The sequence below is a fragment of the Ranitomeya variabilis genome, chromosome 3, assembly GCF_051348905.1.
Source record: "Ranitomeya variabilis isolate aRanVar5 chromosome 3, aRanVar5.hap1, whole genome shotgun sequence".
Classification (NCBI taxonomy): Eukaryota; Metazoa; Chordata; class Amphibia; order Anura; family Dendrobatidae; genus Ranitomeya; species Ranitomeya variabilis.
In genome coordinates, this window is record NC_135234.1 from 155,677,233 (window position 1) to 155,692,417 (window position 15,185).

The window sequence follows — 15,185 nt, forward strand, 5'->3', positions numbered from 1 at the left end:
AAGGCAGACAGAGGCCCCCACATATATTGGCGGTGATTTTAGATGAAATGACAAACGTAGTATGAAAATAGGTTTAGCAAAATCGAGGTCCGCTTTCTAGATAGCAGGAAGACAGAAAGGACACTTTCATGGTCAGCAGAAAACCCTATCAAAACACCATCCAGAAATTCCTTTAAGACTCTAGCATTAACTCATAACACCAGAGTGGCAATTTCCGATCACAAGAGCTTTCCAGACACAGTAACGAAACAGCAGCTGTGAACAGGAACAAAATGCAAAAACACACAAGGACAAAAGTCCAACTTAGCTGGGAGATGTCTAGTAGCAGGAACAAGCACAGAAGGCTTCTGATTACATTGTTGACCGGCAAGAAACTGACAGAGGAGCAAGGTTATATAGCGACTCCCACATCCTGATAGGAGCAGGTGAACAGAGGGGATGATGCACACAAGTTCAATTCCACAAGTGGCCACCGGGGGAGCCCAGAATCCAATTTCACAACAGTACCCCCCCCTCAAGGAGGGGGCACCGAACCCTCACCAGAACCACCAGGGCGATCAGGATGAGCCCTATGAAAGGCACGGACAAGATCGGAGGCATGAACATCAGAGGCAGTGACCCAAGAATTATCCTCCTGACCGTATCCCTTCCATTTGACCAGATACTGGAGTCTCCGTCTGGAAACACGAGAGTCTAAGATCTTTTCCACAACGTACTCCAACTCACCCTCAACCAACACCGGAGCAGGAGGCTCAACGGAAGGCACAACCGGTACCTCATACCTGCGCAACAATGACCGATGAAAAACATTATGAATCGAAAAGGATGCAGGGAGGTCCAAACGGAAGGACACAGGGTTAAGAATCTCCAATATCTTGTACGGGCCGATGAACCGAGGCTTAAACTTAGGAGAAGAAACCCTCATAGGGACAAAACGAGAAGACAACCACACCAAGTCCCCAACACAAAGCCGAGGACCAACACGACGACGGCGGTTGGCAAAAAGCTGAGTCTTCTCCTGGGACAACTTCAAATTGTCCACCACCTGCCCCCAAATCTGATGCAACCTCTCCACCACAGCATCCACTCCAGGACAATCCGAAGATTCCACTTGACCGGAGGAAAATCGAGGATGAAACCCCAAATTACAGAAAAACGGGGACACCAAGGTGGCAGAGCTGGCCCGATTATTGAGGGCGAACTCCGCCAAAGGCAAAAAAGCAACCCAATCATCCTGATCCGCAGACACAAAACACCTCAAATATGTCTCCAAGGTCTGATTAGTCCGCTCGGTCTGGCCATTAGTCTGAGGATGGAAAGCAGACGAAAAAGACAAATCTATGCCCACCCTAGCACAGAATGCCCGCCAAAATCTAGACACGAATTGGGTCCCTCTGTCAGAAACGATATTCTCAGGAATACCATGCAAACGAACAACATTTTGAAAAAACAGAGGAACCAACTCGGAAGAAGAAGGCAACTTAGGCAAGGGAACCAGATGGACCATCTTAGAGAAACGGTCACACACCACCCAGATGACAGACATCTTCTGAGAAACAGGCAGATCCAAAATAAAATCCATCGAGATGTGCGTCCAAGGCCTCTTCGGGATAGGCAAGGGCAACAACAATCCACTAGCCCGAGAACAACAAGGCTTGGCCCGAGCACAAACGTCACAAGACTGCACAAAGCCTCGCACATCTCGTGACAGGGAAGGCCACCAGAAGGACCTTGCCACCAAATCCCTGGTACCAAAGATTCCAGGATGACCTGCCAACGCAGAAGAATGAACCTCAGAGATGACTCTACTGGTCCAATCATCAGGAACAAACAGTCTACCAGGTGGGCAACGATCAGGTCTATCCGCCTGAAACTCCTGCAAGGCCCGCCGCAGGTCTGGAGAAACGGCAGTATATTTCAGCTTCATCTTGCCCCTGAGACAAGGACATCAAGGCCTTTTCCGCCTGAAGCTCTAAATGAGGTTCCTCATAAAGCAACCCCAAGGCCAGAAAAAACGCATCCACATTGAGCAACGCAGGATCCCCTGGTGCCAATGCAAAAGCCCAGTCTTGAGGGTCGCCCCGGAGCAAGGAAATTACAATCCTGACCTGCTGTGCAGGGTCTCCGGCAGAGCGAGACTTCAGGGACAAAAACAATTTGCAATTATTTTTAAAATTTTGAAAGTGAGATCTATTCCCCGAGAAGAATTCAGGCAAAGGAATTCTAGGCTCAGACATAGGTGCATGAACAACAAAATCTTGCAAATTTTGTACCTTTGTGGCGAGATTATTCAAACCTGTAGCTACACTCTGAAGATCCATTTGAAACAGGTGAACACAGAGCCATTCAAGGATTAGAAGGAGAGAAAGAGAGGAAGGCTGCAGTATAGGCAGACTAGCAAGTGATTCAATTAAGGGCACACTCAGAACTAGAGGAAAAAAAAAAAAAAATTGTAGCAGACTTGTTTTTTCTCTCCTTTCTCAGCCAGTAATTTAACCCTTTTTTGGGCCGGTCAAACTGTCATGATTCTCAATGGCGAGAGAACATAGCCCAGCATATATGAGAACTAGCTCTTGGAAGATGGAAACTATACTGACCATGAACTAAACCTGCCGCACAACTAGAAGTGGCCGGGTAGCATGCCTACGTTTTTTAACCCTAGATGCCCAGCGCCAGCCGGAGAACTACCTAATCCTAGCAGAGGAAAAGACAGTCCTGGCTCACCTCTAGAGAAATTTTCCCAAAAGGCAGACAGAGGCCCCCACATATATTGGCGGTGATTTTAGATGAAATGACAAACGTAGTATGAAAATAGGTTTAGCAAAATCGAGGTCCGCTTTCTAGATAGCAGGAAGACAGAAAGGACACTTTCATGGTCAGCAGAAAACCCTATCAAAACACCATCCAGAAATTCCTTTAAGACTCTAGCATTAACTCATAACACCAGAGTGGCAATTTCCGATCACAAGAGCTTTCCAGACACAGTAACGAAACAGCAGCTGTGAACAGGAACAAAATGCAAAAACACACAAGGACAAAAGTCCAACTTAGCTGGGAGATGTCTAGTAGCAGGAACAAGCACAGAAGGCTTCTGATTACATTGTTGACCGGCAAGAAACTGACAGAGGAGCAAGGTTATATAGCGACTCCCACATCCTGATAGGAGCAGGTGAACAGAGGGGATGATGCACACAAGTTCAATTCCACAAGTGGCCACCGGGGGAGCCCAGAATCCAATTTCACAACAATATCTGAGTTAGCCGAGTCCCCTGAAGATTCGGATTGGACAGAAGGAAAGGCAGACTTGTCCATAGTAATTCTAGCTGGGGAGCAGTCTGAAGATGCTAAGAAAAGGGTTTATGAGAGGGAACCCTGGACCTCCTGTGAGAGCAGTTTTTCGATGGCCTAAGGAGACTTGTTCTTGGGGTGCCTAATTTTCAGTTTATTTAGGAGAATATAGAGAGAAGGATAATTAGCAGACATAGATGGTACAGGCTCTAGCTGTCCGCATGATGCTGTGCTGATAGAATATATGATTTATAGCACTGCCAAAAGAAGAAAGAATAGAAATCTGAGAATCAAGGTAGATGCTGAAGAGAAGCAAAGATGGGACTGAACTACGTGGCAGTAAGTATGTATATATAAGAGAATTATAGAGTGTGATAGACAATCATCTGCAATCTTCATCTGATCATACTTTGTAGTGATTAAGGATATACAGTATGTAGATAATATTTTATTTATACTTTTCGCTAGCTTTTATGTTTGGGTTAGTGCTATCCTCCTTATTACATTAATAATTAATTTAAGTAATTATTACACTTTATATGTAATGATTAATTTTGTAAATTAGACCTCGGTGCCATTGTTTACATTGATTGTGACTCATGGAGAAAGCAAAAGAATTATTCACAAATCTACGGAAAAAGGCAGTTGAACTGTATAAAACAGGAAAGGAATACAAAAAGATATCCAAGGAATTGATAATGCCAGTCAGCAGTGTTCAAACTGTGATTAAGAAATGGAAATTCAGGGGTTCTGTAAAAACAAAACCAAGGTCAGGTAGACCAACCATCAGCTGAAATACAGAACTCTGAAAACTAGGAGTGTGGCTGTTTCAAGATGCACGGAAGTGGATCACTGATGTTTTGGGGATGCGTGAGCAACAAAGGCACAGGAAACTTGGTCAAAGCTGAAGGAAGGATGAATGCAGCACATTATCAGCAAATACTGGAGGCAAATTTGCAATCATCAACCTGGAAGCTGTGCATGGGACGTCCTTGGACATTCCAACATGACAACGATCCAAAACACAAGGCCAAGTCGACCTGTCATTGGCTACAGCAGAACAAATGAAGGTTCTGGAGAGGCCATCTCAGTCTCCTGACCTCAATATCATTGAACAATTATGGGGAGATCTCAAGCGCGCAGTTCATGCTAGACAGCTCAGGAATTTACAGGAACTGGATGCTTTTTGTCAATAAGAGTGGGCAGCTTTACCATCTGTGAAAATAAAGAACCTCATCCACAGCTACCACAGAAGACTTTAAGCTGTCATTGATGTTATAGGGGGCAATACACAGTATTAAGAAATGGGGTATGTAAACTTTTGATCATGGTGTTTTTGGATGTTTTGGGTTGTCATGATTTAAAAAGAGAAAACAGAGTAGTTTGACAATAAATGACTTCACACAACCACTAACCATAAGTGGAGAAAAAGTTTTGGTGTTATCATTCATATTCTTTGAAAAAAGGCCAAGAAAGCAAAAATTCTGCTGGGGTATGTAAACTTTTGAGCACAACTGCAATATTAATAAACATGACAGTGACAATATGTTACAGGGGGAGAGAGGACCATGCCATCATGAGCTTACAATATACAGTATAAGGCAGGGTCCCCAACATGTAGTTCACGAGTCACATGTGACATATGAACGGCGGTAGACAAAAAATATTGGTGTCCCTCGCAAAAAACACATGAAGTCGCACAATCGGCCAACATACTAGTGAAAGTGGTGGTGCTGCATGGAGGAAAACACTACCAGTGAAAAGCAAAGTGCATAGCTTGTTTGATGAGGTCAGATGAGAGTGTAAAAGTGTATGACTGGGAGAGATAAATGGTTGTTGGGAAGGTGTTGACGGGCTTGGACTGGCCCACAGGAGAAGAGAAGAATCCTCCGGTGGGCCCCTGTGCAAGATTGAGCCACCACCCTCTTACATGAGCAGTACTTTGCACTCTATACTTGATTCACTATGTACAGACACAGGTGACATCTTATTCATTTAACAATCTACCCAGTTCCTTGTTATATAAATTTATTATTAAGGATAATGTCATAATTGCATGTAGTTGAAAAGTGGGGGCCTGGAATTGATTGCTGGTGGGCCCTTGGCACCCCAGTCCGACACTGGTTTTGAGGTTTGAGGATAGCGGAATAGTGTAAAACCACATACACATTCAGCTGGTAGAGCGATCATGGGTTCTCTATGAGAGCTGCTGCAAGTCATCTCTAATAGCCGATAATCTCTTATAAAACAAAAATCGGTAGTCTGAAATTGGACATGCTGGATTATTTTGTTCGTTGAGATCATTTGTTGGGGGACAGTCAGGTGACCTCATTGATTTTTTACCTGTTGCTTTCTGACTAAATACCAAGTAAGGGAGTGTAACTGTGCACCTTATTTACTTCATCTTTATCGTCTTTCCTATATTAATGTTATTACCATAGTTATTTTTTATTTTGTAGTTATTTATATGGAGTGATTTTAATAATGAAATAATAAAGATACAAATTTTAAGACTTAGGATTTCTTTCACTAATTTACAAAATTTGATGCCCTAATACATTATGTATATATATATATATATATATATATATATATATATATATATATATATATATATATATATATATATATAGTTATATAGTTTGTGAGCCCACAAAAAATGTTTTCCCTTTTTTGCTTAGTCCCTTTATGGTACCTTAACTTTTATTACTCTGATCACTAGTGTTGAGCGATACCGTCCGATACTTGAAAGTATCGGTATCGGAAAGTATCGGCCGATACCGTCACAGTATCGGAATCCAATCCGATACCGATACCCGATACCAATACAAGTCAATGGGACTCATGTATCGGACGGTATCCCTGATGGTTCCCAGGGTCTGAAGGAGAGGAAACTCTCCTTCAGGCCCTGGGAACCATATAAATGTGTAAAAGAAAGAATTAAAATAAAAAATATCGCTATACTCACCTGTCCGACGCAGCCGGGACTTCAGCGAGGGAACCGGCAGCGTTGTTTGTTTAAAAATCGCGCTATTACTTGGTTACGTGAATTCCCGGCTTGTGATTGGTCAGGTCGGCCATGTTGCCGGGACGCGGACCAATCACAGCAAGCCGTGACGAAATTACGTCACGGCTTGCTGTGATTGGTCCGCGTCCCGGCAATATGGCCGCCCTGACCAATCACAAGCCGGGACGTCACGGGAGGCTGGACACGCGCTCATTTTAAAATGGGCGCGTGTCCAGCCTCCCGTGACATCACGGCTTGTGATTGGTTGCGCCGCGATCAACCAATCACAAGCCGGGAGGCTGGACGCGCTCATTTTGAAATGGGCGCGTGTCCAGCCTCCCGTGACGTCACGGCTTGTGATTGGTTGCGCCGCGATCAACCAATCACAAGCCGGGAGGCTGGACGCGCTCATTTTGAAATGGGCGCGTGTCCAGCCTCCCGGCTTGTGATTGGTTGACCGCGACGCAACCAATCACAAGCCGTGACGTCACGGGAGGCTGGACACGCGCCCTTTTTAAAATGAGCGCGTTTCCAGCCTCCCGTGACGTCACGGCTTGTGATTGGTTAATGGCAGCCATGTTGCCGGGACGCGGACCAATCACAGCAAGCCGTGACGTATTTTCGTCACGGCTTGCTGTGATTGGTCCGCGGCCCGGCAACATGGCCGCCCTGACCAATCACAAGCCGGGACTTCGCGTAACCATGTAAAAGCGGGAATTTTAAACAAACAACGCTGCCGGTTCCTGCGCTGAGGTCCCGGCTGCGTCGGACAGGTGAGTATAGCGATATTTTTTATTTTAATTCTCTATTTTACACATTTTAACATTAATGTTGTTCCGATACCCGATACCCGATACCACAAGAGTATCGGAATCCCGGTATCGGAATTCCGATACAGCAAGTATCGGCCGATACCCGATACTTGCAGCATCGGAATGCTCAACACTACGATCACTGATATAATGCATTGCAATGCACCAACACTTTACCTGTCAGTGCTGCATTGACAGAACACCTCTTGCTGGTGGCATGGTCTAACAGGCCACCATAGCTAGTAGATAGAGAGGTCATGATGTGACCTCCAGTTGTCATGACATGATCACGTTGTGGTTGTCCCGTTGTCACAACTTCCGTGATCACGTTGTGGATGTTCCAATCGGGCGAGAGAGGGATCACACTCCCTCTTCCAGTCTTCTAAATGCTGGGATCACTTTTGATTGTGGTATTTAGGGGTTTAAATAACCTTGGGTGGTGCCATGATTGCAATGATGTAAGTTTACTTCATTTTGCAGGAACACCTTCCCAACCATGACATAAACTTAAGTCCGTATTTCTCTGCAGGCTCTGTGTCCAAAAAATCACGGAGATATGTCTATTTTTGATCATATTCACAGATCAAAATTACTAATACTAATCTATGGGTTCATGAAAGTCTTGGACAGCACATGCATGGCGTCCATGTGCCATCAATGTGTCATCTGCGATTAACATCGGAATGGATGGATAGGAGAAGCTTTGTCATTTATTTACTTTATCCATATGTGAAAACACCAATGAAACACTGATGTTAAAATGGACATTGACCAAACACTGATGAAATTCAGATCCAAACCACCAGCATTTTTATACATTAACACAATTAAAAACTTGTCATCCTCAACAATTGATTAAATAATTGAAATATGTGGGGTTGTTTATGTTTCTTGATGAATGCAATTAGTTCAACTGAGGAGCTGAATCATTCCTGTCACTGAATGATGGGGGAATAAAGTCCATATTTTTTGGGAAACCTCAGAGTGCTGCTTCATTCTTTCCTTCTTTTTTGTATATGGCAGCACAGAATGGCTCTGTAGTTTGGTGTTACCTGCTGAAGGACTACATAATGGATTTCACAATTTACTCACACTTTAATTACTGCCCATTTAAGAAAACTGAACACTTTTTTAATTTTGTATGTATTATTTCTCTTTGGAGGTAATAAAATGCCGAAATGAGTTGATGCACTCTTTTGATATGAAGGTCTCATTTTCGTGGTTGAAAGATTTTGGAGAAAAGATGCATGATCTGTCAACATCTATGCCCCAAACACTAGACAGAAAATCTTCCTCAATAAACTTTTAAAAAGAATTAAGGCACACCAAAAAGGGGTTCTGCTCCTAATGGGGGATTTCAACATTGTCCCGGATGGGCGCATTGATTCCTCCTCAGCCACTCGCTATCTGGCGCCTTCCATAAATGACTGGATGAGGAATAATGAGTTTTATGACGTTTTTCGGTGCCTCAACTCCTCTTCCCGGGAGTACTCACACTACTCCTCTGTCCATAAGACTTCTTCAAGGATCGACCTGGTCTTAACGGACATTTTTTTCCTGCCTAAATTCAAAAAAGTAGCCATCCTAGATAAATCATTTTCTGATCATTCCCCAGTGTTGACGGAAATTAGCCTTTTCCCGCCGTCCCAAAATTCTCACACATGGAAATGCAACGCTACTCATCTTAATATCCCCGAATTCAAAACAGAATTAGAGGAAACCATTAGGAATTACTTTGTCGACAATGACACGTCGGGAATTGACCCCTTCACACTCTGGAATGCCCACAAGGCTGTTCTGAGAGGTAAACTCATACAGATCTCTTCCATATGTAACAGAAGGAGGAGAGAGAGCATAAAAAACCTACAATTACAAATCAAAATTAAAGAAGAAGCCCAAAATAGCCTTCCCTCGCCATCTTCGGATATCCAAATGGATATCCTTAAACTCAGGCAGAAACTGCAAGCGACTATCCAATCTGATTATGACTCAATAGTTAAAACATCTAAATTCAAAGTGTACTCCTCTTTAAATAAGCCGACAAAATTCATGATGAATAAGCTTAAAAGAGAGAGAATTAAAAATAGAGTAACCAAAATTCAAAATCCACAAGGAGAATTTAAATATCACCCAAAAGAAATTGCTGATACCTTTGCAGAATTTTATCATAACCTTTACAACCTCAAATTAGATTCCAGTACTCCCCAACCAGATAAAGCAGCTATTGAAGAATTTTTGAAGGACATGCACCTTCCTAAAATAGACCCGGTAGATCTAGATTTCCTATCCGCACCTTTCCATACTGATGAAATAAAAAATATAATTCAAAATTTAAAGTCACAAAAAGCCCCTGGACCTGATGGTTTTGTTGGTGAATATTACAAAATTTTCTCAGATGCCCTGTCCCCGCATCTGGAAAAGATCTTTAACAGAGCATCTGTTGCCGGCTCCTTTCCAAAGGAAATGTTAGAGGCAACTATAATCATGATCCCCAAGAGCCAAAACGATTTAGACAAGGTCCAAAATTATAGGCCCATCTCTCTTATTAATTGTGACCTTAAAATTTACTCAAAAATTCTTGCTGAGAGATTGAAGATTGTCCTTCCCAAGCTGATCCACAATGATCAATTGGGTTTCATCATGGGAAGACAAACTTCAGATGGGACCAGAAGGCTTATTAATATTATCAACAAAATAAACATATCTAAAATCCCTTCCTTAATAATTACACTAGACGCTGAAAAAGCATTCGATCGAGTCAATTGGAAATATCTCAAAGCTGTCTTGACCCGTTTTGGCTTTGGGGATGGATTAATCACATCCATATTTGCTCTATATTCTTTTCCCAACGCGCGGATCTATATCAACAACCATATGTCTAAAACCTTTTCAATAAGTAATGGTACCAGGCAGGGGTGCCCATTGTCACCCCTTCTATTCGCGCTGGCTATCGAACCTTTGGCGATCCAAATCAGGAACAATGATTTAATCAAGGGTATCAGCACTACTCATCGTCAACACAAAATTAGTCTCGTCGCGGATGACCTGCTACTTTCCCTTTCGGACCCAGTTATTTCAGTTACAAATGTGTTGGAAACTCTGGAATTTTTTTCTAGGGTTTCCTACTTTAAAATTAACAATAAAAAATCCAAGCTACTTCAATTTAACTTGGACAAGCAATCTGAGGATCTCTTAACCCCTTCCCGACCCATGACGCCACATAGGCGTCATGAAAACCCGTGCCAATCCGACCCATGACGCCTATGTGGCGTCATGGAATGATCGCGTCCCTGCAGATCGGGTGAAGGGGTTAACTCCTATTTTACCCGATCTGCAGGGAGAGGGGGAGTGGTACTTCAGCCCAGGGGAGGTGGCTTCACCCCCCCGTGGCTACGATCGCTCTGATTGGCTGTTGAAAGTGAAACTGCCAATCAGAGCGATTTGTAATATTTCACCTAAAAAACTGGTGAAATATTACAATCCAGCCATGGCCGATGCTGCAATATCATCGGCCATGGCTGGAAACACTAATGTGACCCCCCCCCACCCCACCGATCGCCCCCCCATTGCTCCGTTATAGGGTCCGGTCCCCTCCGTCCGCCTGCCGCCTCCCCCGTCCTGCTGTCCGCTCCCCCGTCCTCCTGCCCGCTCCCCCCCTGCTCCTATGTGACCCCCCCGTGCTCCGACGCCCCCCCCGTGCCCCGATCTCCCCCCCCTTATACTTACCGAGGCTCCCGGTCCCCGTCCGCCTCCATCATGGGCGCCGCCATCTTCCAAAATGGCGGGCGCATGCTCAGTGCGCCCGCCGGCCGGCAGATTCATTAGAGGTACATTTTGATCGCTGTGGTAGGTTCTATCACAGCGATCAAAATAAAAAAATAATAAATAAACCCCCCCCTTTATCACCCCCATAGGTAGGGACAATAATAAAATAAAGAAAATATTTTTTTTCTTTTTCCACTAGGGTTAGGGTTAGAACTAGGGTTAGAACTAGGGGTAGGGTTAGGGGTAGGGTTAGGGTTACGGGTAGGGTTAGGGGTAGGGTTATGGCATGTGCACACAGAGCGGATCGGCCGCGGATCCGCAGCGGATCGGCCGCGGATCCGCAGCGGATCGGCAGCGGATCCGCAGCGGATCGGCCGCGGATCCGCCGCGGATCCGCAGCGGATCGGCAGCGGATCCGCAGCGGATCCGCAGCGGATTGGCAGCGGATCCGCAGCGGATTGGCAGCGGATTGGCCGCGGATCCGCAGCGGATCGGCAGCGGATCGGCCGCGGATCCGCCGCGGATCTGCAGCGGATCGGCAGCGGATCCGCAGCGGATCCGCAGCGGATCCGCAGCGGATCGGCAGCGGATCGGCAGCGGATCCGCAGCGGATTGGCAGCGGATCCGCAGCGGATTGGCAGCGGATTGGCCGCGGATCCGCAGCGGATTGGCCGCTGCGAATTCGAAGCAGTTTTCCATCAGGTTTACAGTACCATGTACACCTAAGGAAAACCAAATCCGCTGTGCCCATGGTGCGGAAAATTCCGTGCAGAAACGCTGCGTTGTATTTTCCGCAGCATGTCAATTCTTTGTGCGGATTCCGCAGCGTTTTACACCTGTTCCTCAATAGGAATCCGCAGGTGAAATCTGCACAAAAAAACACTGGAAATCTGCTGTAAATCCGCAGGTAAAACGCAGTGCCTTTTACCTGCAGATTTTTCAAAAATCATGAGGAAAAATCTCACACGAATCCGCAACGTGGGCACATAGCCTTAGGGTTAGGGTTGGAATTAGAGTTAGGGTTGGAATTAGGGCTAGGGTTTGAAATAGGGTTAAGATTAGGCTTGTGGTTAGGGTTACGGATAGGGTTAGGGGTGTGTTGGGGTTACAGTTGTGGTTAGGGTTGGGATTAGGGTTACGGTTGGGATTAGGGTTAGGATTAGGGTTGGAATTAGGGTTACGGGTGTGTTGCGGTTAGGGTTGTGGTTAGGGGTGTGTTGGGGTTAAGGTTGTGATTAGGGTTATGGCTACAGTTGGGATTAGGATTAGGGGTGTGTTGGGGTTAGTGTTGAAGTTAGAATTGAGGGGTTTCCACTGTTTAGGCACATCAGGGGTCTCCAAACGCAACATGGCGCCACCATTGATTCCAGCCAATCTTGCGTTCAAAAAGTCAAATGGTGCTCCCGCCCTTCCAAGCCCCGACGTGCGCCCAAACAGTGGTTTACCCCCACATTTGGGGTACCAGCGTACTCAGGACAAACTGGGCAACAACTGCTGGGGTCTAATTTCTCCTGTTACCCTTGCAAAAATAAAAAATTACTTGCTAAAACATAATTTTTGAGGAAAGAACAATTATTTTTTATTTTCACGGCTCTGCGTTATAAACTTCTGTGAAGCACTTGGGGGTTGAAAGTGCTCACCACACATCTAGATAAGTTTCTTCGGGGGTCTAGTTTCCAAAATGGGGTCACTTGTGGGGTGTTTCTACTGTTTAGGTACATCAGGGGCTCTGCAAATGCAATGTGACGCCCGCAGACCATTCCATCAAAGTCTGCATTTCAAATGTCACTACTTCCCTTCCGAGCCCTGACGTGTGCCCAAACAGTGGGTTACCCCCACATATGGGGTATCAGCGTACTCACAACAAACTGGGCAACAAATATTGGGGTCCAAATTCTCCTGTTACCCTTGTGAAAATAAAAAATTGCTTGCTAAAACATCTTTTTTGAGGAAAGAAAAATGATTTTTTATTTTCACGGCTCTGCGTTGTAAACTTCTGTGAAGCACTTGGGGGTTGAACGTGCTCACCACACATCTAGATAAGTTCCTTGGGGGGTCTAGTTTCCAAAATGGGGTCACTTGTGGGGGGTTTCTACTGTTTAGGCATATCAGGGGCTCTGCAAACGCAACCTGACGCCCGCAGAGCATTCCATCAAAGTCTGCATTTCAAAACGTCACTACTTCCCTTCCGAACCTCGACGTGTGCCAAAACAGTGGTATACCCCCACATATGGGGTATCAGCGTACTCACAACAAACTGGGCAACAAATATTGGGGTCCAAATTCTCCTGTTACCCTTGTGAAAATAAAAAATTGCTTGCTAAAACATCTTTTTTGAGGAAAGAAAAATGATTTTTTATTTTCACGGCTCTGCGTTGTAAACTTCTGTGAAGCACTTGGGGGTTGAACGTGCTCACCACACATCTAGATAAGTTCCTTGGGGGGTCTAGTTTCCAAAATGGGGTCACTTGTGGGGGGTTTCTACTGTTTAGGCATATCAGGGGCTCTGCAAACGCAACCTGACGCCCGCAGAGCATTCCATCAAAGTCTGCATTTCAAAACGTCACTACTTCCCTTCCGAACCCCGACGTGTGCCAAAACAGTGGTTTACCCCCACATATGGGGTATCAGCGTACTCAGGAGAAACTGGACAACAACTTTTGGGGTCCAATTTCTCCTATTACTCTTGCAAAAATAAAAAAATTCTGGGCTAAAAAAATATTTTTGAGGAAAGGAAACACATTTTTTATTTTCACGGCTCTGCGTTATAAACTTCTGTGAAGCACTTGGGGGTTCAAAGTGCTCACTACACATCTAGACAAGTTCCCTTGGGGGTCTAGTTTCCAAAACGGAGTCAATTGTGGGGAGTTCCTACTGTTTAGGCACATCAGGGGCTCTGCAAACGCAACCTGACGCCCGCAGAGCATTCCATCAAAGTCTGCATTTCAAAACGTCACTACTTCCCTTCCGAACCCTGACGTGTGCCAAAACAGTGGTTTACCCCCACATATGGGGTATCAGCGTACTCAGGAGAAACTGGACAACAACTTTTGGGGTCCAATTTCTCCTGTTACCCTTGGGAAAATAAAAAATTGTGGGCTAAAAAATCATTTTTGAGAAAAGAAAAATTATTTTTTATTTTCATGGCTCTGCGTTATAAACTTCTGTGAAGCACTTGGGGGTTCAAAGTGCTCACCACACATCTAGATTAGTTCCTTGGGAGGTCTAGTTTCCAAAATGGGGTCACTTGTGCGGGAGCTCCAATGTTTAGGCACACAGGGGCTCTCCAAACGCGACATGGTGTCCGCTAATGATTGGAGCTAATTTTCCATTCAAAAAGCCAAATGGCGTGCCTTCCCTTCCGAGCCCTGCCGTGCGCCCAAACAGTGGTTTACCCCCACATATGGGGTATCATCGTACTCAGAACAAACTGGACAAAAACATTTGGGGTCCAATTTCTCCTATTACCCTTGGGAAAATAAAAAATTCTGGGCTAAAAATCATTTTTGAGGAAAGAAAAATTATTTTTTTATTTTCACGGCTCTGCGTTATAAACTTCTGTGAAGCACCTGGGGGTTATAAGTGCTCACTATGCATCTAGATAAGTTTCTTGGGGGGTCTAGTTTCCAAAATGGGGTCACTTGTAGGGGAGCTCCAATGTTTAGGCACACAGGGGCTCTCCAAACGCGACATGGTGTCCGCTAACGATTGGAGCTAATTTTCCATTCAAAAAGTCAAATGGCACGCCTCCCCTTCCGAGCCTTGCCGTGCACCCAAACAGTGGTTTACCCCCACATATGAGGTATCGGCATACTCAGGAGAAATTGCCCAACAAATTTTAGGATCCATTTTATCCTGTTGCCCATGTGAAAATGAAAGAATTGAGGCTAAAAGAAATTTTGTGTGAAAAAAAAGTACTTTTTCATTTTTGCGGATCAATTTGTGAAGCACCTGGGGGTTTAAAGTGCTCACTATGCCTCTGGATGAGTTCCTTGGGGGGTCTAGTTTCCAAAATGGGGTCACTTGTGGAGGAGCTCCAATGTTTAGGCACACAGGAGCTTTCCAAACGCGACATGGTGTCCGCTAACGATGGAGATCATTTTTCATTCAAAAAGTCAAATGGCGCTCCTTCCCTTCCGAGCCTTACCATGTGCCCAAACAGTGGTTTACCCCCACATGTGAGGTATTGGTGTACTCAGGAGAAATTGCCCAACAAAATTTAGGATCCATTTTATCCTGTTGCCCATGTGAAAATGAAAAAATTGAGGCTAAAATAATTTTTTTGTGAAAAAAAAGTACTTTTTCATTTTTAC

General features: G+C 44.8%; 1 protein-coding gene across 1 annotated transcript in view; it reads left to right on the forward strand.

Annotated features, from left to right (window-relative positions):
- Positions 1–15,185, forward strand: part of LOC143815502 (uncharacterized protein CXorf38 homolog) — a 67,592-nt gene that overhangs the window by 28,497 nt on the left and 23,910 nt on the right. The window contains exon 4 of the mRNA XM_077294757.1: positions 8,270–8,344. Coding sequence (XP_077150872.1) covers positions 8,270–8,344 — 75 coding nt within the window. The remainder of the gene's footprint in view (positions 1–8,269; positions 8,345–15,185) is intronic.